Source organism: Thunnus albacares, chromosome 9 (genome assembly GCF_914725855.1).
Source record: "Thunnus albacares chromosome 9, fThuAlb1.1, whole genome shotgun sequence".
NCBI classification, from domain to species: domain Eukaryota; kingdom Metazoa; phylum Chordata; class Actinopteri; order Scombriformes; family Scombridae; genus Thunnus; species Thunnus albacares.
Genome location: NC_058114.1, coordinates 35,327,401 through 35,351,535, shown reverse-complemented (window position 1 = coordinate 35,351,535; position 24,135 = coordinate 35,327,401). Strand labels below are relative to the sequence as shown.

General features: G+C 39.4%; 1 protein-coding gene across 1 annotated transcript; it reads right to left on the bottom strand.

The window, feature by feature from the left end:
* Positions 1-1,129: 1,129 nt before the first annotated feature.
* Positions 1,130-23,616, bottom strand: LOC122988566 (leucine-rich repeat-containing protein 24-like). Its single transcript, XM_044360958.1, has 8 exons — positions 23,507-23,616; positions 19,435-19,619; positions 13,305-13,391; positions 11,623-11,814; positions 11,315-11,483; positions 9,773-10,035; positions 6,771-7,346; positions 1,130-4,993 (listed from the first exon to the last, which is right to left on the bottom strand). Exons 2-8 carry the CDS (start codon positions 19,603-19,605, stop codon positions 4,589-4,591), a joined length of 1,863 nt encoding a protein of 620 aa, XP_044216893.1. The 5' UTR covers positions 19,606-19,619; positions 23,507-23,616; the 3' UTR covers positions 1,130-4,588.
* Positions 23,617-24,135: the final 519 nt, after the last annotated feature.

Below are 24,135 nucleotides of genomic sequence, written 5' to 3'. Positions count from 1 at the left end.
CGAGGAAAAACAGTGAAAAGCTTCCATTGTTTTGAAAATGTCTACATAGCAGATAGGGATGACAAGGTAGGTGTAAAGCGTCATGTGACAGTTTGGACCTTTTGGGATCATCAGCTGATACCTAATATTTTCCTCCATGTTCTCATGACTTTCACATACATTCACGTTTGCCTACCAACACTGCACATTATAAGCTTTCCATACAGGATGTGGTATGAGGTGTGAAACACAGCTTTCTCATATTGCCGCTCTTTCTGTCTCAGCGATCGCTGTGAGTAATAAAATCACACTATTCTTCCAGCATTCAGTTTATCCATGTTGAATTTAGTAAGAGCATGAGGTAATTCACAGCCACCTTCTTTGTTTGGTTGAGTATGGACAGTCATGCCATTTTATCTGTCATAATTTAGACAAGCTGGCCTCCATCTTGATTTGAGAAAATTAGGTGAGATGTTTGTGCTGACAGGTGTTAAATTTGTTAAATCTGAATTAGTATTTCATTTATGTAAAATGGTAAACATTTAAATGCAAATTCCATTTTCTCAGACATTATGTCATAGTACATTCTGGCATAGTGTCTTCTAGTGAAGAAGCAAAAAGCACAGATTCAACCAGTGAAACCATCTTCTTTCAGTCAGTCCTGGTAGGTCGTCTGAAGGTGAAGACAATGTGTGACGTGGTGTATGATGTCTTCTGTGGTCAGCATTTGTGGGTCAATCAATCATTCTTTTAGAATACAGTTGATGTTTCTTTATGAATGTTTATCTTGGATTATGGCACAGAGGACCACAACATCCAATCCTGTGTATTTCAAACATTTCTGATAGTCACAGTGGACTTACACCAGGGACTTGTATAACACTGTAAGATTAGTGTGTTAAACAGCTATCTTTGATATCAACTCAGGTTTTTTCAGGATATGAAGGTAGCTCACTTTAAACTGAGGTAGATCTCCATGGTAACTTCATGTCAGGTCACCTGCTCTGGAGCAGGTTAAAGTTGCAGTGTGTAGAATTTAGTGGCATATATATATATATATATATATATATGGAGCGGGTCCCACCGTAGGTTCTCCTACAGGTTTGGGAGGGGGGGCTGTATTCATTTGGTTGCAATCTGCAACCTCACCACTAGATGCTACTAAATTCTACACACTGGACCTTTACAATCAGAGAATCAAATCAAAACCTGCAGCCTGCCTGCTGACCAATGAGATTAGTGACAAAAGTCATTATTCCTACAGGATCCTGACAGGGACAAAATGCCTTTGTTGCACAATTAAGTGACAGGTAGTTAAGTGAAGGGAAACATTTGGAATATATATTTCCCTTTCCGTTTGTAACAAAGGCAACTCCTGCCTCTGCTAAAAAGTTAACCCACTCTCACTAGTGCCAAGTGCATCAAAATTTCCAACCCAGGACCAGCACCCTGTAATTTCGGTCTGACACACCCAGTTCGGTCAGGTTAGCTTTTAACAAAAGCTTTAATGTTCTCCTTCAGCCTCTTATCCCTGACTTCCAGCTTAAAATGCTTGGCGATTTTCAACAACTGTTCACGTGAGCAGCGCTCCAATAACTCTTCCGACGGCGCTCTCAAGAAATCCTCCAAACTAGCCATGACTTAGACACAGCACAGTTTACCTGCCCAAAACACACTGCTGATGCGACAAAACCAGGCTACAACTCCTACCTGCAGCCCACTGAGCTCACACAGCCCCAACATCACAGCAGCCCGTCCCCCTAACTGCCTAACCAGAGTCTAACTAAGCCCCCCCTAGTCTTTAGGTGCTACGTGTGGGGGGTATTTACACACTTTAGCCCGACAGCCCGGTAAAGCAACCATAAAAATGGTGACGCACCTGCAGCTGCGGATGTGCCCCCGAGACAACTGCTCCTGCCACGTTCCCACCACACTTACCCCTGGGCCACACTGGATGCATGTATGCGTCGCGGAACCTCTTGCTTTTCATTTCGGTGCCCATGTTAATAGGTTAGAAAAGCCACAAAGCCTGCATGAGACACGCGTCTCACACGAGGCTGCTGTATCGCTTCATCTACAGATTCAAGGTCTCGCCTATTTTCTCTGCGTGACACACGCGGTTCTCAGCAGGAAATTGACAGGGAAATCGAGAAGGAAAGACAGGACTGCCAGTGGCAGAAGCGCCGCAGCAGGCACGCTTCCTGTGTGGACGCTGCAAGCGTGTGAGACGCAGCAGTTCAGCGACGCACACGCACTGCTGAGGTTCACGCATCCAGTGTGTCCCAGGCGTAACGCCTGGATGCGTGGGCAGCGCATGTGCGTGTGCGTCGGGCAGTGTGGCCGCTCTAACCTGTTAACATGGGTGCCGAAATGAAAAGCAAGAGGTTCCGCGACGCACACGCGCTGCTCACGCATCCAGTGTGGCCCAGGGGTAACAACCCCCAAACGAATTCCAAAGGGAACCCGCTCTTAAGCCTAACAAGGGACAGAACAATGGCAATTTACTACGGCCGCGCACAGAACCGACAGAACTCTGAACCACACGCAAAAAACTCACCAGCATAACCAGCCTAGCAACAAAAGCAAAAACTTCATCCAGATCAGCAACTCGCTACAGCAATTTACATTATTCCAAAACGACAAATAATTTACCACGTTTGTCAATGGCTCCCAACACAGATTGCACAACTCATTCATAAAACAAGGCGCACAACTTACTACGCTACAGCTGATCTCCGACGTCACGCCAACCCCGGGTCAACAAAGATGAAACGAACCCCCATATGTCACAGCCCGGCTCATAAGCTGCGACAAATATGGCAGACCAGACGAGTTTGCCAGTTAGGACAGGTTGTATTTATTTACAAAATAATACATTAAAACGGAAAAAACGTGTAAGTCAGTAATCAGTGGTGTTTGTGTATGTGCATGTGCATCAGCAACAAAAAGACAAAACAGCTGAGCCGAGCCGAGCCGAGCCGAGCCGTGCTGGAAGAGGAAGGGAGAGAGGGAGGCTCCGTGGAAGGCCAAGCTTTATACACGAGACCACATCGGGCCCAGGTATGGCTCATGAAGCCAATGACGAACCTCCACCCTGCCCGGGACCCTGCAAAACAAGAGGAAACCAGCAAACGAACCCAAAAACACAGGAACACCTAGTGGAGCGGAGGGGTCATCACAAAATGTTAAATATTTATAGGCTCAATGATATGTGACGTTGAAAAAAACATATAACTGCCATCTGATTGGAAATAAATTAATTCAAACCACAACCCAATCTCTACTAAATTAGTTGAATAAAACCCAGGTGTAACACATAGGTGTAACAGGGACAGTTGATAACAGCTTTATGAAACCAGTTATCCAGGATCACCAATGTTAGACTCGGCGAAGTAGGTAACTTAAAATGATACACACTAACTCGAACAGTCCCCGGAGTTTCACTGTTAGTATCTAGAGGCTGCTCATTAGTGGCAAACTGAACATGACGTTAATCAGAACTCAGACTCAGATAGAAAATAACCAGAATTTTCCATTAAGATCCTTTCTTTGTGATGGTTAACATGTTCCCACACTTTTAAATAAATAGTTACAAAATTTAGCTGCTGTTGTCCCACCTCATACGCCTTTAGATGCTCAACAGCCAGAGACTGAGATTAAATTAAGACATGTATAGACATTAACAACACTTATAAAACACACAAGGGTTCCTACATGCTCATGAAATGGAAGATTCCGTGATTTCCCTTTTCTGTAAACTCACCCTGCAAATAACCGATGAAGTGTGTCTGAGTTCTTGATAGGACAGATGTTCATGGGTGTCCTGTGTGATACTCACCCAAATTCATTGTGTGCATCCTTGAGATCTAGCAAACATGCTGAATGCACTTCCTTTCTCATGAAACATTTCCAAATCTGATTTTTCTTAAAAGTTTGAAACCTGCACTATTTACGTCCATATTAATTAGCAAGCAGTCCTCTTCTTCCTTGTCTTTGTTGGTGTCATTGCTGCATATCTACTGCCACCTGTTGGTCAGTGGAACAGTGAGAAACCATTGGCAGGACTGTGAATTGCACACCCACAAGGATGTGCATGCACAGGACAAACAAAATGGGCACCTACTCATGTAATAAATAAATAAATAACACCAAAGGAAGAAAAAAATCTCCATAACACTTCTAGAGGTAAAAAAAACACCACTTCCCTTAAGTCTAGTACAGTAATGACAGTGAAAAGTTTCTGGTATGAAAATAGGTTTGATAAATGCTGACTGGTTTTTCATGTACAGGACAGTTACCGCTGACTAATATTTGGTGGGGTTTTTTTCTGTCATCACTGATATTTTGATGTGCAAGATACATCACAGTATGTCAGTTTAAAAGCCTCAGTGCTATTGATTTAAGCCAGATTGTGAGCTCTGCCAGGTATGTAAACCTTCCATGACTGTGAATGAGTCTTGTAGATAGTGCAGCCATTCCACAGAGATGAGTGCAATTGTCAGTTACTAGTACATTCCAGCAGTAGCACCCTGCCTTTCTTCAGGTAAGATGTAACAGCCTTTGCTGTAAACCACCGGCTCAAACTGTTGCAGTGGATTGTCTCCTCCATTCAGCAGTGGATCTCATAGGCGATCTGAGAGTCCATGAACAGGCCTGTGTGGTTAAGAAACATCCCTTCGGCCTCTGACGTGATCACAGGCTCGGCTTCCCCTCCCTCCCCAGCCATTCTCCTCATGGTCCGTATGTCGCCCTCCTGTTGCTGCTGTTTGTTGGGAACCAGAGTAGGACTCATGGTCTGGCCCGGCCCAGAGGACAGGGTGTGGGTGGAGGTGTCAGATGGAGCAGGGCAACCCAGGTTGGTGGTGGAGACAGCTGTGGGTGGGGCAGGAGGCAGCACAGGCTTGGCCCTGTTAAGGACATACATCTCGTGGCCACGCTCATCACGGTACTCCTCTAGCTGGGCGAATGTGGTTGGGCCATCAGAGTAGTCATTAACGTACAAGATGCTCTCCTCCTGCAGGTTAAAATTCACCTTCATCACTTTCAGGTACAGTAATATACAATATCAAGGAAAAACTAGGGGTTTTAATATTTTTCAGTTACACTGAAAGGCACATATTTTCAGTCTAATCCGTGGTGGGAAGATGTTTGAAAAATATTATCATGCCAGGTACGGAAGTGCTAATGCATGAAGAAATTTCTAGGTAATGAGTTTATGTAATATATACACAAAGTAACTTATTTCATCATTCCTTCCACATTTATTCTAGTATTCTTGTAACCCTGCACACACAGATTACAGAAAAAAAATTGACCTATATATAGACACTGTACTATGTATTGTAATGTTGTTCTACATCTATTGTTCTATATCTATTTCATACTTGCTTGCATATTTATGTTTACTTATCCTTGTTTAGCTTGTCCTGTACATTTGATTTTGGCACAGGCTGTTTGCTTAAACATATCTGTGACCATTAAAGCTGATTCGGCTCAGAATATTATTTCAAGATAGAATATAGGGTAAAAATTGTAGTGTTGGTTATAAGTCCTGTCTCACTAGGGCTGAAAAGCCATAAAATTAAATCTTGATTTTTTTCAAGCTTGGGGTCAATTCACAATTTTTATATTCTTTTCCTTGAAACATGCAAGATTGAAACAGGACAACAACAAAGGTTTGTGTGGGCATGAACCTCATAGGTTACTGTTGTGACTCAAGGTTTAGTTTGTGTAACTAAAGCAGCGATCCTCTACATGACTTTCTGACTAAAAATAAACTTCTCTGATAAAGTACTTGTACTTGTACTTGTGGTTGAACTTAATGTTTTTTCTCCTATTCATCTAATTGCAACTTCTTTGTATCCATGGTTAGTATCTGATTTTGCTTCTCTGACCTGTGGCATTCCTCAACGGTCAATCCTGGGACCTGTCTTGTTTTCTCTTCACATGCTCCCTTTAGGGCTCACTATTTTGGCTCTTATCATGTATATGCTGATAATGTCCAGCTTTATGTATTGGGAAACTTTCTAATTTGGATGTTCTTCAGTAAAATCACAACTTTTACAGTTAATTCAAAATTCCGATGTTCGATTACTGACTAAGACTCCACAGAGTTCCCATATCACCCCACTACTGGCTTCCAACAAATTTAGGATTGAATTCAATATGCTTCTAACTACCTTTAAGTAACAATGTCCCTCTGGGGGTCAGGTCAGCAACTCTGCTGAGAGTTTTAAATCATAAGACCTGTTTATTCTCAAAGGTATTTTACTGACACTTGTCCTGATTTGTTCTTATCATTTTAAAAATTCTTACGTCTTTGATTTTAATATGTTTTCAAATGCTTGTTATTGTCTTCTTTTTTACTGTTGTTTTTTGGTTTGTGTAACTAAAGCATTTAATTTCCCTGGTTTTGAAAAGTGCTATATAAATAAAGGTCAACTTACTTACTTACTAGTCCACAAGCCCATAGGGTGGACATCTGAGTTCTGCCCTACACAGGATGATATTCTTGTAGTTTGTACTGGCTGCCATTAGATGTTACAAAAAGGTCCATATTACTGATTGTTCTCTGAAAGGTTTCTTTTTCCATTTTAGGAACTCTTATCAGTAGTTAATTGTCAGATCATAGTTATTACATAAGTTCCAAAGGAAAGAGGTAATACAAACTGTGACTGTTGTTCCAAACATACTAGTTCCTCTCCCTTTTCAGGTTGGACATTTTGAGACATTTTTTCTTGCTAATTTTAAAAATCTGCCATGTAATGTTGTAAAGACAAATAAACACACACCTTCTCAGCTCCGTCAGCCTCCTTGTCTCGCTGGTGATGTCGGCTGTAGATCATGGCAACCAGCAGAAGAGCGGTCAGAGCCAGCAGGGAGATGCCCACAGCGATGGCGGTCTGAGTGGCAGCTCCCAGAGCACTGAAGGCCATGCTGCCCAGAGCGTACAGGGGCTCCCGGCTCACATCTGAGCCCAAAGCGGGACCATGACTCCTCAGCCGGGGCCAGGCAGGTGAGTATGGTGAGGACACCTGCGACCATGAGGCCCAGATGGAGGAAGAAGAGGAGGATGAGGAAGTGGATGAGTTGATGGCAAGCTGAAAAGTGACCCTGGCCATGCCTCCTGCGTTCCAGGCTTCACATTCATAGAAACCAGCATGAGCTACAGTCACATTACTGAGAAACAGCATGCCGCTGCCGGTGTCAGGGTCAAAGCGCTCGTTGTCAGTCTTCTGCAGACTGACTCTGCCTTCCTCTGAAGGCTCCTCTGCTCTGCCCACTGCACCTCCTCCGGCACCCATCTCCTGAACCAGGCCTCTGGGAGACAGCATCAACTTACCCTGGGACGCCTTCCTCCAGGTCACCTGCAAATGTATTCAGTGTTTCATGATCAGTGGTCTTACTAAGGTTAAAGAAGTTTATCATCACATAACTTGCCATAATAAAATCAGACTCATGTAACATCTGCTAGCAACCTAAATTAAAAAGTCCACCATGGTTGAGCAGTCAGACAGGAAATATACTTCCATGTTATTCATTACAATAAAAAAACTAAAAGGTTTTTTCAAAGCTATAAGTTAACTAACAATTAAAGTCAGTTCGTCAAAAAGGAAACTGAACCACTGTATATATAAATAAAATGATACCATGGATTGATTACTGAATTGGCCAACTGGGCATAGGCCTGGGGGCACAAGGGCCAAAGCGTCAGGGGGCTCTGAACCCAGAGCGTGTGATGAACATTTATTGTTGGAAGGTCAAAATGCTCAGCTAAAGGTTAGGATGTCCCCATTTTCTGCTCCTGATACCAATCCAAGTCCTTTATTTTCTTTCCTTCATTTTCAGTATTTAGAATCCTACCCAATATTCATTTGGATTATATTTTTTCTTTTGCAGCTGCTACCTAGTTGTTACCTTTTAATGTGTCTTTATCCATTGTCTCACAATCCATCCAAGACTGATATGAAAACAAATACATAATTTTCTTTTTTCCCTCTTTTTCTTTTTTCTTGTGGTTCTTTATCAATAGTTAATTCATTTCAAGACAAAAACACACTAAGGTATGTTGGTATGATGCAGGCCTGTTGTCCACACTCTAACACATGCAACAGTTTTCCATTACTCACAAAAGAAGGGTACATTTGAGATTGTAAACCTGAGCCACTAATGTGGTGGTCACACAGTGAGAGAGCTGTGTGTGGGAGTGTTGCAATACAGAAAAAAAGAGTAATGATAATAATTGCTTAGGGTCATCAGGGAAATGCAGCATGTCTGTTGTGCCCACTCTTTGACATAATTACAGCTTACACTTGTTTTGATTCTGCAGTGTTTTGCTACATTTGAAAAGAAAAACATTATTAGAGCATCCTTGTGGGTTTTTGTTATATTAGACTATTTCACCTTTTGAATATTTGAATCAACCTAAAGAGTCAGTGGGGGTAAGGTTGGGTGCCTGTGGAGGAAAAACTGTATAAGTCAGCATTACTTGCTCATTCTTAAACCTCAGTAGGCCTGGCTCGCAAATGTGAAGGCTACCTTTTTTTAACAGCTACATTTTATCTATTGCTATCAAAATCCATGTGGCTTACTAATCATAACAAGAGACTGAAAGACAGCTCAGTGCGCTCAGTCTGGATAACATCCAGAGCAAAGTGTGTCGAGCAGCAACAGTTTGTGCTCCTCACTCAAAGCACTATGTAATCACTTTCCTGCACTGTTGCACTCTACAATCTCTATTTGTCATTCTCCAATTCATCCCCACAGATAATGTGGTGAAAAGTGCCTTTCAGTGCAATGCAGAACAACATTTAGATGCAACATGTGTTCATACAGGGACAGCTGTGGCTCAGGAGGTGGAGTGGGTCGTCCACTAATGAGAAGATCGGCAGTTCGATTCCCGGCTCCTCTAGCCCGCATGTCGATGTGATCTTGGGCAAGATACTTAACCCGAATTGCTCCTGATGGCTGTGCCATCGGTGTATGAATGATTAGATTTCCTCTGATGGGCAGGTTGGGACCTTGCATGGTAGCCCCTGTACCATTCAGCGTGTGAATGGGTGAATGTGATTTGTAGTGTAAAAGTGCTTTGAGTGGTCAGAAGACTAGAAAGGCGCTATTCAAGTACAGTCCATTTACAAATTTCAAGGGAAAAGGTAAATGTAGGGGAAGAGAGGCAAATTTGTTCTTGAGGGCAGTGTTTGTGTTTTGTTTGGGTGCTTCTTTGTGGTTAAAATGTTTTTGCTGCTTTTCATTTCTGTCTGACAAAATGTCTATGCATAAATATCACATGACAAATTAACATCCCCTTGCATCAAAAAACTTTAACCTCTTAAGATATGTATGTATTTTTTTTAACATATCTAGATATCTACTTTTGAAAATACATATTTCCTATTTGGAACAATGCTGTTAATGTCTCCAGTAGTGTTCCACACACTTGGAGAATCTATGACAAGAAGAATTGAAGCTGTTCGGGAGGCTTGTGGCGGAACAAAACCTTACTAACACACTTATGTTGGCTTTCCATTGTTTCCTTTCCTTTGTCACCAATTACCATAAAATGTCCCATATATATTTACAAGTTTTCTAGATATTTTTTCTTTAATAAATTAATCAGGCAGACTTTGACCTTTTATTAACATCAGAATTAAAGATTATTTACACCCACACATTTTGGATGCTGAAGCAAACCAGGGCTCTGAAAACTACAATGAAGTCATACTTATTCACTTTATGTATCTCTTTCTGTGTTGTTGTTGTATGTAGCACATAACATTTAAAAAAGGCCTACCTGTGGCCGTGGGTAACCAGACGCATGGCACGACACCCTGAGGCTCTCTCCCAGGCGCACAGCTAGTCTCCTAGGCTCTAGCTGCACAAGTGGAGGGATACACACCAGGCTGTTGAGCGGAACCTCCACCAGGCTAAGGTGGGAAAGACGCGGTGGCTCAGTACAGACCAGCCGACGTTCTGCTGAACTGAGCAGCCGCTGGCCCTCCTCATCGATCCAGCTCCTTAGCCAGTGAAGAGCACAGTCACAGCGCCATGGGTTGTCTGACAGGAGAGCAGAGGACAGGACGTTAGGTTGGAAAATGAAAGATGGCTTTTTAACCCCTTCATGCTGAACCAACCAAGGTCCTCGATGCTGGTGCTGGTGGTAGGAAGAAGACACTGTAGTGTAAGACAATGTTTTGTGATGAGTTAATAACGTGTGTGTGTTTTTCACAGGAGGGTTATGAATGGTTTTGGAAAACAAGGAAACTGCACTGACTGAAGGTTTGGGAGTAACCATAGAAAGAGAGAGAAATGCACTGACTGGATGGGGAACAACTGCAGGAAGAATGGGTGTGTGAGGAGTAAGAGCAAAACCCTATCACCTACAAAATGTTTCCAATATGCCAATTTGGAAAAACAAGCTTTGTTTTGAAGGAAAAATCATTGCTGCCTGTAAGATTTTCACTTACAATGTTTCTTCTATCCACGGAGTGTGATGTTCTCATATTGCACAAAAGTCATAGCTAGGGGGTCAGATGGTTTGAATTTCAAAGCTAAGGACTGACACCAGACACCAGGGTTCACCTCCTGCACATGTCACTCATGTGCCATTAGATAAGAGTTACAGAAAAGATGGTGGTTTTGATGATGGAATTGAAAAGTCACAGCGTCCCATCTTGTGCTTCGGTCAGTTGACTTTTTCAATATTTAACCAAAACCACCTTAACCAAGTTATTATAGTTTCCTAATAGAACAATAATGTTAATCATGCAGATATGCTATAATGGAATATTTACTATGTTGATGAAACCATAATGCAGCTAGAAAGTTAAGTTTGTTACAAAACATATTTGCTAATGCCACTTCAAAGTATTTTTTAGGAAACAGGATTGTTTCTTAATTAAACTTCAGCTATAGTTGTATGTCCTCCAGCTGTAATGAGGAGAATGAAGAGGAGGGGTGCAGACTTCAAGTATTGAAAGCGAGATACAGCAAACCTAAGAACAAGCATCTTTGTTGGTCAAAGATAAACATGATTTCCAGGAAAAGCTAGTTAATGTATCTTTAAGCTTAGATTAGTTTGTTACATATACTGTACCCACATGAATTTCCATGCTCAAAAGAAACTTGATTTGGTTCCAGGATAACCAGTTGGACACACGGAGTTTGTGTGTGTGCTGTCTTAAAAAAATCTTATAAATTGAAGATAAATACACCATTTTGCAGTTTTAAGAAAAGAAAAAAAGACCAACATGGGTGTCAGTTGTCTCTAAGCAACTTTTCCTCAGGATTGTATCTTATCTTTACACTGACATTTGTTTGAGTAATCCACTCTCACCTGTGATGCGCAGGACCTGCAGGCTGACCAGAGGTCGCAGTGATACAGGGCCAATGGTGTGAAGATTATTCCTGCTCAGGTCCAGCAGGGCTAAAGAAGTCAAACCAACTAGTGCTTGGTCTGCTAACATCTCTATACTGTTATGCTGCAAATGTAGCTCTTGCAGACGCTGCAGAGACACAGATGGAAGGTTACATTATCCATATAGCAGAAGTCAGAGGGGTGCTGCTGTGCTGAACAAAGAACTGAGAATGCATCTTGCAAGTGACATGTAATGGACATCATAAATGTGATCTAATATGACTTACCTGTAAGCCACGGAAGGTGTAGTCCAGCAGGCGCATGATGTCATTTCCTGCCAGGTAAAGAATGCGGAGATGTTCCAGTCCCTGGAACATGTCGGCGGTCACTAGGTGTATCCGGTTTCCATTCAGAGCCAGCTCCAACAACTGACCCTGGTTCTGGAAAGATCCAGGCTCCACTGCTGAGATGGTGTTGTTCTGGAGGGACATCAGAAGGTGACCAAACAGAAGTCTTTGCAACTGGTTATTGCTCTGAAACTGCAGCTTCTACTGCTGATGCTGCTTTTACACTATTTGTCCATCTAAATATCACACACATACTGCAGATACCAGCGAGCTTATTTTAAACATCCATTCATCCATTTCTACTTAAAGGAAATACATTACATTCATATTAGGGTCAAACCACAAATGAGACCATTGTGGAAATGATTGGTAGCCTGTCTCTCATCACTACATCTATATATCTGATGGTGTTCGTGGTGAAACATATGTTGCTTGTTTTCCTGTGTTGTAAGTATATGGTTTAAATTAGGTTTGTTTGTCTGTTCTCCCACCCATCCTCCCACTGACTGAGGATTGCTTAATACAGTAAAAACTCTGCCAAAGTGCACAGAGACAAACATCAAAACACAGATATTTGTAAAAACATGTCTAAACTGCTTGATGTTCTTGTGTTTGGTGTACAGTGGTTACTAAGAGTAATGGGACTATGACCTACAGGCTCGAGGACAAACCGTCAACAAGATATAAAATTAGGGAAGCCTTCTTGAATTGGGATCATAGGTGCACAGACCTTGCAGAGTGTAATAATGTAATACTGCAGTGTTTGTAATTATGTATTCAATTGTCAATATTTATTTTTTTTATTTTGCCTTGTTCTAACTTTAACTAACTTATTTTTCCTTATATTCTTTATATTATTCCATTCTTTAAATTCCATGGGAATTCTTTTTTTTAGACTATTCATGTGGTATTTTTTGAAATGGCAATTACTTAAAATGATAGGATTTTTGGGTCATAACATGTTTTTGTAATATTACAACTTTTATTCTCTTAAGAAAATCCTGTGTCTCCAATTCTTGTGATGTTATTTGAGTAAGAAAAGACGCCAAAATATTTTGAGAGCAAAAAACATCTGCTAACAGATATTAGCAGACGTAAAACTTCCTTTTACATATATTTTTATTTGATGGTGTTTTTATTCATCTTAAATCTGTCTTTTATGTCTGTTGTCTTATTTCTTTTATTGTGAAACACTTACATTTCCCACATATTTCCATGGTGTAACTGGTCATGTAGACAAAAGCTCTGCAGATACAAACTTTGCACTGAGGAATCAATAATAAATAAACAAATGCCTGGTTCCAATTCAGAACCAGTTCCTCATACCCAACCCTGTGTTTGTGTGTGTGTTCGTGTTTTTCAATCCTTATTGGGACCGTTTCTGGTGTAAACATTGACCTTATTGGGGACCAAAGCCTGGTCCTAATGCAGCAAAACATCATTTCTGAGGTCCTGGTTAAGGTTAGGGGTAAGGTGTGAACTGAAGTTAGGTTAAGGTTAGGGTTAGGCATGGATTGGTTAGGGTTAGGGGTTAGGGTTAGGCTGTACAAAATGAATGGAGTCAATGCAATGTCCTAACAAGGATAGCTGCACAAACTTGCGTGTGTGTGTGTGTTTGTTACCTGCAAGTAGAGGTAGTGTAGGTGCCTCAGCAGAGTGAGGTCCTGTCGACGGATCTGACCAATCACATTGTCCTGAAGGAAGATAGTCTGGAAGATGAGATGAAAAGCAACAAAGCAAGAGTTCAATCAATCAATCAATCAATCAATCAATCAATTTTTATTTATATAGTGCCAAATCACAACAAAAGTCATCTCAGGGCACTTTTCACATAGAGCAGGTCAGGACCGTACTCTTCAATTTACAGAGACCCAACAATTCCCCCATGAGCAAGCACTTGGCGACAGCGATAAGGAAAAACTCTCTTTTAATGGGTAGAAACCTCAAGCAGAACCCGGCTCTTGGTGGGCTCCCATCTGCTTTGACCAGTTGGGTTGAGAGAGAGAGAGTTCTGGTTACTATTGCTGAATATGTCAAATAATTATGACATATGGTGAACTGTATGTCATAATTGTGTGTCACACACTATGTTATCTTCGCTCTTTATGAGAGTGAATGTTTTCAGCATTCACACTATTGTTATCCAAATCTTTATTTATCATAAGTGTGAGTGCTGAAAACATTCAAACTATTGTTATCCAAATCTTTATTTATTATTATTATTATTGCGTGTGAGCTGCGAAGCACAATGTTATCTTCGCCCTTTATTTATTTATTATTTCGCCATTTTTTGTCGTCTAACTAGTCCTACACAATTTGTCGTATCAACTTTGTTTCATTGTCAAATTGGACATCCCCATAAGGAGATGTGTGCTATCACTTTTCTCATCTCCAACGTATTCCAATGATTTTATATAATTTTATAAAGCATTAAAATTTATAATGTAAAATCAATGGGAGCAATGTTTGAAAGCTTATATCTCAATAACTAAAAGTGCTAAAGTGTTCAAACTTGATTGACAGGTGACTCATGTAGAACTGCTTCACATAATGTAAAATGCCACCTATAAGGCCACCATGTGGTCAGTTATTACATGTTTTACATTTGGGCTTATAACTCATGAACTGTGAGGTCTATTCAAACAATTTTTGCACAGTGTATTCCTTGGATGGTACCAAGTAGACTGATATAGGCCATGACCATCTGTGCCTCTAAAATTTTTCCGCCATTTTGATTTTTTTTCAAAAACACATTTTTTGCTTCTTCTGCACATTTTTTCATCCAATCTTCACCAAACTTGGTACATACTATATTTAGATGATCCCAAACAGAGCTCATATATTCATTTTTTGGTATCACTTGCTGTTTGTCTATAATTGGTTACCAAACTTTTCAAGGCGTGGCGTGATGCATTTAACAAGCCATAACTCTTCAATGCTGATTCGGATTAATCTTGTACATACAATGATAGTGCATCATTATGTCAAATTTGATACATTTCTACCCACAGGGAGCGCTACTGTAATATTATAATATGATATTTCTACAGTTCTGTTGTCTTCAGTGAAATTAAATTTGGTACACAAGTTCTCCATGTCAATGTGCACGACATAGTGAAACATGGTGCCAATAGCCTCACCTTGTGGCCATTAGTGAAACACCACCATACTACTCATTAAGTTCCATATATCCATACCATATAAATTTCCATACAAATTTAACACGATTTGTCGTATCAACTTCATTTCAATGTCAAATTGTACATCCCCATAAGGAGATGTGTGCTATTTCTCTTCTCATCTCTAATGTGTTCCGGTGATTTTATATAATTTTTTAAAGTATTAAAATTTATAATGGAAAGTCAATGGGAGCAATGTTTGAAAGCTCATATCTCAAAATTTAAACGTGCTAAAGTGTTCAAACTTGATTGACAGGTGGCCCATGTGGAAATGCTTAACATATTTTAAAATGGGACCAACAGAGCCACCATGTGGTCAGTTATTATGTGTTTTACGTTTTGGCTTATGACTCATGAACCATGAGGCCTATCCAAACAATTTTTGCACAGTGTATTCCTTGGATGGTACCAAGTAGACAGATACAGGCCACGCCCATTTGTGCCTGGAAAATTTTTCTGCCCTTTTGAATTTTTTCATAAACCCATTTTTTGCTTCTTTTGGCACATTTTTCATCCAATCTTCACTAAACTTGGTACATACCATAGTTAGATTATCTTAAACAGAGCTCATATGTTTGGTTACCAAATTTTTCAAGGCGTGGCCAGATGCATTTAACAAGCCATAACTCTTCAATGCTGATTTGGATCAACACCAAATTTGAGAATCTTGTACATACAATGACAGTGCATCATTACATAAAATTTGATACAATTCTACCCACAGGAAGCGCTACTGTACTATTATGACATGATATTTCTACAGTTCTGTTGTCTTCAGTGAAATTGAACTTGGTACACAAGTTCTCCATGTCAATGTGCATGACATAGTGAAACATGGTGCCAATAGCCTTACCTTGTGGCCATTAGTGAAACACCACCATACTACTCATTAAGTTCCATATCTCTTAAATTCAACATTCCATGGTGACCAAATTCAGCAAAATTGTACAGATGGGGATGCTGAACAAGTGTGTGGTATTTGATACAATTTCACCTGTAGGTAGCGCTACAAAATTTTGAATAATTGCTGCTGCAGCAGAAAATTGCAACGACAGTAGCAATAACAGCAGTGGCAGCAGCCGGCAGTGGCAGTGGCTGCGTCTGGCAGTTCGCAGCTCTCACACGCAATTTCTTTAGAAATTCAAGAATTCTCTAGTTCTTATTCTTACTCTTCTGTAAGTTTTTTGCAAGATTTTTGCCATACTTTGAGCAACAGACACCATTGAAATGTCAAAATGTTGAGCTCTTTAAGGATATTTATGCTATTACTTTTCATCTTTCTAGCATATTCCAGTGATTTTATATTATTTTTTAAATTATTAAAATTTATAATGGAAAATCTCTGGGAGGAATGTTTGAAAGCTAATATCTCAAAAAATAAAAGGGCTAAACTGTTCATATTTGACGTACAGGTGTCCCATGTGGAAATGCAATGAAACATATTAAAATATGGTATGAATAGCGCCACCATGTGGTAAGTTATTACATGTTTTACATTTTGGCTAATAACTCATGAACAGTTAGTCCTATGAAAAAAATGTTTGGACAGGATGATCATGCTGATTAGACTGTTATAGGCCACGCCCATTTGTGTGAGAAAATCTTCCCCACCATTTAGGATTTTTTGATAAACATATGTTTTGCTTCTGTTGGCGCATATTTCATCTAATCTTCACCAAACTTGGTAAATACCATATTGAGAGGACCCCAAACAAAATGTATTAATTTGTTTTTGGATATCACTTATGGTTTGTCTGTAATTGGTGATGGCGTGGCCTAATGCACTTAATGGGCAATAACTCCTCAATACAGAATTGGATTGTGACCAAATTTGGGAATGTTGTACACAAGGTGACATTATAAAAGTGTGTAACATTTCATAAAATTCTACCCAATGGGGGTGCTAAATTAACTTTATAGCATGATATTTCTGCAATTCTGTTGTCTTTAATGACATGAAACTTGGTATGCAAGTTTTCCATGAGAATCTGCATGACATACTGAATCATGGCACCAATAGCCCCACCTCATGGTCATTAATAAAACACCACCATACTACTTATTAACTGCCAAATCTCTTCAATGTAACATGCCATGGTAATCAAATTCTATTTGTACAGATGGGGATCTTGAACAAGTCTTTAGTATTTTCAGCAGTGCTTTGCAATTTATTTCAGTTTTCAGCACTCACATGCATTTTCCACAGGATATGCATTTCTAGTTGTTCTTTTCACTCTTTATTGTGTGATTGCTGAAAGTGATCACACTTTGTTCCTCTCACTCTTTGTTCTTATTATTCCGTCTTCCGTACATTTTTTGGCTTATTTAAACTGCTGCATAATTTGTGCAATAAATTCAACTGTCAATCTGTGCAGCTCATTCAGCAGATGTTTGCTTGTATTGTACTTTATTGTAACATCTCTTGAGACTCAACTGCTCGGATGTCCCTTATCCTCCAGACACCATTCAAACTTTAAAAAGTTCACAATACTTTGAAGTTATCAGATTGTATAGTGATATCTTTTGTAGTGTTTCAGCAATTTAAGTCCAAAGTCAGGGGTTTTACAGCTGTTGTCAGGTCTGACTAGTGTGTCATGTGATCAGGCACAGTGGAGAGCACAGATATTTTTGGACCTGAAATTTTTTTAAAACAGGTCTCACTCCCACAATTTTAACACCTCAAGCACATATCTTGCCTCAGTATATTGCCACATGCTTCCTCTCTCTCAAAATGTAAATACATTTCACATGGGACTTAAAGTTATTGAGATCTAAACCTTAATTCATTGGGAGTCCCTGTCTTGCTCTCATTGACTGCAATATAGTCTGCAGGATGTGTGTCTCCTCTCACTCAAGTTCCTTTAACTTACAGATTCTCTCTTCCATCAAACACTTTTTACACATATCATTCATTTTCATGGTAAGCTAGTCACCATCATTGCTTTCACTAATGATGTACAAATCTCTGGGCTCCAAGCCCTACTTTGAGACAAAATGTAAATTGATATGCTTGTTAAATACATCTCTTCCTGTCCTAAAAAGCATGTCTGAGTAGTCCAGTGGTTTAAGATCAAGTCACATTAGAGTTCCTTTTAGATCCAAAGACTGTGAGTTTGAACCCTGCTTAGTGCAGAATTCAGTAGAGTTGAAGGTGAAAAACTGTAGACGTCCGCAGGTGTTCTCAATCTGCTTATTGAGACTGCAACTGATAAATATCATGCAATTAAAAGACTAAATACCAAAATCTGACCTGGTTTTGTTGTGTGACATGTTAGCTCAGTGCATAGCATGTCTGACTTATACACATGAGAGTATAGGTTCGATTCCACCTGTAGCTGATTTTACTTTTGGTAGATTTTTCAATAGAATTCACCTTTCAGCAATCACACGCAATTTCTACAGAAATTGCATTTTCTAGTTCTTCTTATTCTTCCATACCTTTTTTGCAAGCTTTCAACTCCTCCATACTTTGAGTGACAGAAACCATTAAGATATCAAAAGGACATTTATGCTATTACTTTTCATCTTTCTAGCATTTTCCAGTGATTTTATATAATTTTTTCAACATTAAAATTTATAATGGAAGGTCTATGGGAGGAATGTTTGAAAGCTAGTATCTCAAAAACTAAAAGTGCTTAAGTGTTCAAACTTCATGGAAAGGTGTCCCATGTGAAAATGCTTAACATATTCAAAGATGGGTCCAACAGCACTACCATGTGGTCAGTTATTACACGTTTTAGGTTTTGGGCAATACATCCTGAACTGTGAGGCCTATCCAAATAATATTTGCACAGTGTATTCTTTGCATGACATCAAGTAGATTGATATAGCCCACGCCCATATGTGCCTAAAAATTTTTTCCACCATCTTGGATTTTTCGTTTAACACATGTTTTGCTGACATACATTTCATCTAAATTTTACCAAAATTGGTACATACCATATTTAGAGGACCCCGAATAAAACGTATTAGTTCATTTTTTAATATCCCTTACTGTTTGTCTGTAATTGGTTCCCAAAGTTTTGGGGGTGTGGCCTGATGCACTTAATGCCGCACAACTCTTCAATACTGACCTTGATTGCAACCTAATTTGGGAATGTTGTACACAATGGCATATTGCACAAGCAAAATTTCATACAATTATACCAAAAGGGGGCACTAAAGTAACTAAAGTAACTAGTATTATAACTTGGTAATTCTGCAGTTCTGTTGTCTTTAATAACACGAAACTTGGTACACAAGTTCTACATGAGAATCTGTATGACATACTGAATCATGGTGCCGATATCCCAACCTTGTGCTCATTAATAAAACACCACCATACTACTTATTATCTGCCATATCTCTCAAATGTAATATGCCATGTTAACCAAATTCTATAAAATTCTACAGAAGTGCTTTGCAATTTATTTCAGCTTTCAGCATTCACACGCATTTTCTGCAGGAAATGTATTTCTAGTTCGATATGCATGACTTCTGGCTGGGCACTGAAATTTCCTTGGTTCTTTAATGCTGGTATCAGTCAAGATGGATAATGTTCCATAATGCTCCTCTTTCAATGCAATGAGCCTACCTGTGTAGATGCAGGGACGTGTTTGGGGATGTCTTGCAGACCGGTGGAGCCACATTCCACAGTGAGGCTATAGCAACGACAGCTCACAGGGCAGGAAGGAGAAGCTTGACCAGGAGTTTGGAGGGACAGGAGGAGCAAAGAGAGAAGAGGCAGCAACAACACAGCCATCATACCAACAGACAGGACTGCGGATGAGGAAAGAACAGGGAATACACAGGTCAGTCATGACCAAAACTCTGCATTAACAGCTGAGCTCACCTTTTTGACAACAAAAGCAGAGTGGCAATCCAAAGAAAAGACTACATGTAACCATTAATTTAACTCAGTTTATTGTTTGGGAAAATCACTTAAAGTCCCCCTGCACTCAATAATGTGCTGTCTCTTTTATTCATTTGGTAGGATTTTTGAGCTTTTCTGTGCAGAATGCTGACAGAGTTTGTTTTCAAAGTTTCTCTGTGCTCACCTTAAATCTGAGTTTAACACATGTAGCTACCACAGCATGATTTGTGACATCACAACTAGTTTGGAGCCAGTCATGGTTCAATATGCAACTTACACAAGTGTGATGTGGAAACTGGAAGCTTCCCATGCACATTGAGAATGAACTACTGGACATACTGTATCCGGCAGTCCTACTTTTGAAATAAAAAACATCTGGATATTCATATATTCTGGAGCTTTTCAATGAGGGAGAAGGATGAGATGTCATTTCAAGAATTTCTAAAGAGATCATTTTTTATGATAAATAATTATTCAAGCAGAATATTTGGAAGTGATCTTTAAAGCTATTATAGATCTCCCAGAACAAGTTAGCATTGTTTTAGATTAGAACCCACAGGCACATGCTGGCAAACTGCAAATTCAGGTAAGCTCTGAATGTTTGAGCTGTACTACATACCATTGTGGTGCATAATATTTATAACAAAAGCTGCTCAGTAGGGACCACCTTATAGAGTTGAACTCACACCAACACACTAGAGCTACTGTTGTTGAGGTTTAACACCAACATGGTCTTTAAGTTTTGTGGTGATGAGGAACTAGAATAAATTGCCTGTGCATATTAAAAAATAGTAATCACTGTAATTTTAATAGATAATAATAATAATAATTTTGGTATCTATATTAAGTTGGTTTGTGGGTAATATGTTCTTACATAATCACCCCGACCCTGGTACAATTTTACCTACTTACTTCAGTGAAAATAAGTCTTAGACTTAATTGTGCCATCCTTGACATTTTCTAGTTTTGTGTGACTTATGTTCCTCCAGCTCATAATGCAAAATAAACAAACCCTAATAAGTAATATAATATGATTGCATTATCGTATTTTATTATAATATTATTGATATTAATTGGCACTATCTGCATTAGCTTGTGTCTGTATTCATGGTTGAAATAGAAGATGCTTAGATTTTACATTCTAATACAGTAGTAAATACACAACTTATATATCAGCATGGTTAATACTATAGACAACTGATTATCTTATGTCAGCTGATAAGTAACAGTAACAAGTGTCAGTAGAGAAATGTCAAAGATATATTTAAGGTCATTAATAAACAATGTCTCCATTACATAGTTTGTCCAGCAGAGAGCACTGTTCCACTCATTATATATCTTGGTCATAATTATGGGATCCTTACCAAAAATGTTTATGTCAAAAAATTTAGATCAGCCAATATATATTAACAGATTTTTATAAAATCTTAAATGTCAATATTGGCCTCACAAGCCAGAATCAGGCTATATAGATGGATTGTTTGGCCAAGGCTAGTGTTTCCTACTAATTTTGAATGGAAAGTACTGTAGCTAAAGCTCAAAGAGTCAGTTGAAGTTAATTGATGACATTACTAATTTGCATATATGTGACGTCTTTGTGGCACTGCAAACTTTACCACAAACTACATTCTATTCATTCATCGACTGTATTCGACCGGAGGCAGAAATCTCAGTCACAGATATTGTTAACTAAGACAAATAAAACCAAAACTATCTGACTGGATTTTTTGTAAAATTTGAGTATAACAATCCTTTAATTCTTTCTTCTTTTTTTTGCAAATTGTATAGAAACTGTCTTTTAGGGGAAGAACTAAAGGAGGAGAACCTTTGAATCACACACTTCTTTTCATATAGATGTATTAGAAGTGATATTAAAACAGGAGGCAATCAGAATTAACGGGCATGCTGGAGACACATATACCTTGGATCTAGATCTAGGTTTATTCATGCCAGTTGTAACATAACAGCAGCATTGTAACCATGTTGAAAAATATCATCAACCAAATACCTATGACTGTTTGACAAATGTCAACCTGTCATATATTTTCCAGTTTTCTCCCTCAGTCTCAACAGGATTTCTGTTATATTCAGACGAATTTCAGAGGACACATGGGTTCACAGGTCTGTTTCCTCCTGTTTCAGTTTCAAAGCCACATGGCAGGTCCAGTTCAGCATGGCCTGAATTCAGACTGTTTACACTGCACTGAGACACTGTGTTTCAGTCACATGAGAATGGTCTGTTTGACTGTGCTGCATACAGTACAACCTGAGGGTGCTATCACTAAAAGAAGACTGGCAGGTGTGTGTGCGTTTGTGTGTTGGGTCATGTATATTCATGGAGATTTTGTAAAATTAATGTGAAATAATGCTTTGGAAACCCCCCAAATAACAATACAAGTCTGGCATTAGCTCAAGATGTCACACCCTGTAAAGCCGTGTGATTTTAGTATCAAAGTGTAGAAAATACCTGTCTATGAAAGAAAGAATCTCATCAAGCCAGAAGTGAAGTGTGTTGTAACAGGGTAACCACAGGGGATTATGTCTTTATAGAGGAATACACTCACTGTGACAGCCACAGCACTGATAACACCACTACAGATAAAAGCTCTTTTAGTTAGTCATCTCAGCCTGTGAATCACTATCACCATAGGAACCATACATGCCATGAGGCACTGACTTGCACATAAGGATCCATCATCAAGGCCTTTTCTTTGTTTCTCTCAGAGCAGGAAGCCCTCACACCACCATTCACTAAAGGGTTCTGCTGCTGTTTGCCTGAGAAACATTTCTCTGTGGGAACTGTTGTTATAGCTACTTGTTTAAAGTGAGTACTGAAACCAACTGCATCAACAAAGCTAGGACATTTGATTACTCTCAGTTAATGGTATAAATGGTATATCTGACATACAGTATGTTAAGAGTTTAATGGTAAGTACAGAAGGAAAGCATAACAAAATACAGTATACAAAAATAGCATAAATCTTGTTGAGTAAATGGGATATGAAATACAGTGCCATCAAAAATGTCAGTACTAGAACATCCCTTAAAAACAGGCTGGAATGTACACAATGACAACAGGTCAAAAATGAAAAACACAAGATACTACATTAAACAGAAATATGAGGATGATGTAGCCTGTCTGTAATCCACAAAAATGTATATCTAGAATACAAAACAAACTGAGCAAAAGTGAACACAATAAACAAAAGAAAATGAATTATGTTTTTTTTCTTACCACTTTGTCCTGAATTTTTTCAATAGTTTCAATATCAAAATTTGGAGTAAACTGCTTTTTAAATAGTAAATGTGTGATGTTTGGGATAATTACTCATTTTTGTCATGATTTCAGCATTTGTCCTATGTTTTTATACTGTAATATTTTGGAATTAATTTACAGTTCTTTCATGTGTTTAAATCTACAATTCTGGCTCGGACCCTATTAAGTTTAGGTGCAGCCCTGAGGGTGGAATATGTTTGACTGATAAGGACATACATTACATTAAAGCAATGTGACTTTTGATCTCAGTGTGATGCAGTTAGTAGTCATATGAGCTGCGCATATGAACTGAGGTGGTTGGATATCCAGCGGCGCTGCAGGCCACCTTGACAGATTGAGCCCACAATACAGTAAACAATATCCGACCCCAGCACTGTATGCCTGCTGTTGCTTACATTGGCTCAGTTTAAAGAGACACCAGAACACAATGTACAGCAGAACCTTTCAGGTGTATCTGTACGAACAGATCAGGAGAAATCATTCAAACGACGTTTTATTGTATTGTTGTTTTCATACCTGCCGAAGAGGGATGGAGGAGTGCGGTCTTCCTCGCACGATGCCTTCTTATTCCGTCTGATTTATATGATCCCAGTTATTCAAATTTATTTTCATTGCTGAAGATGAAGCTCCAGGCAGCTGAAAGCGCAACAGCAGCTGATGGACGCTTCCACGGTGCCCACACCGCGGGCCCGTCGCATCCTCCGAATGGAAGAAATGATGGAAACAGAGGATAGCGCGTCAGATCACGGAAGATTCTGCAGCACTGAGTGTAAAGCAGACTGCAACGGGTCAGGTGTCATTGTTAAATCCCAACATCCAGTTGTTCGTTCACTCCTCTCTCCCTCTCATCTAATTCCCCACGCTGCTGCTCCCGAGGACCACAGTCAAGTTAACTGTGATAAGTTAGCAACAGCAAGAGAGACTTCCACCCCCAATGATTCACAATAAAAGCGTTATCACAGATATCTAAATTGTGTGAAACATATTTCCACGAAATTTGTCGCAATTCAGCGTCAAAATTCTCCTCTAATATTAAAAATAAACTAGCTATTGGCGAATGTATTAAATAATGATAATATATAATACTACTAATTGTATGTACATTTATTTTGTAATGGGCTCGTCATGGTAGCTTCTGTATCTTA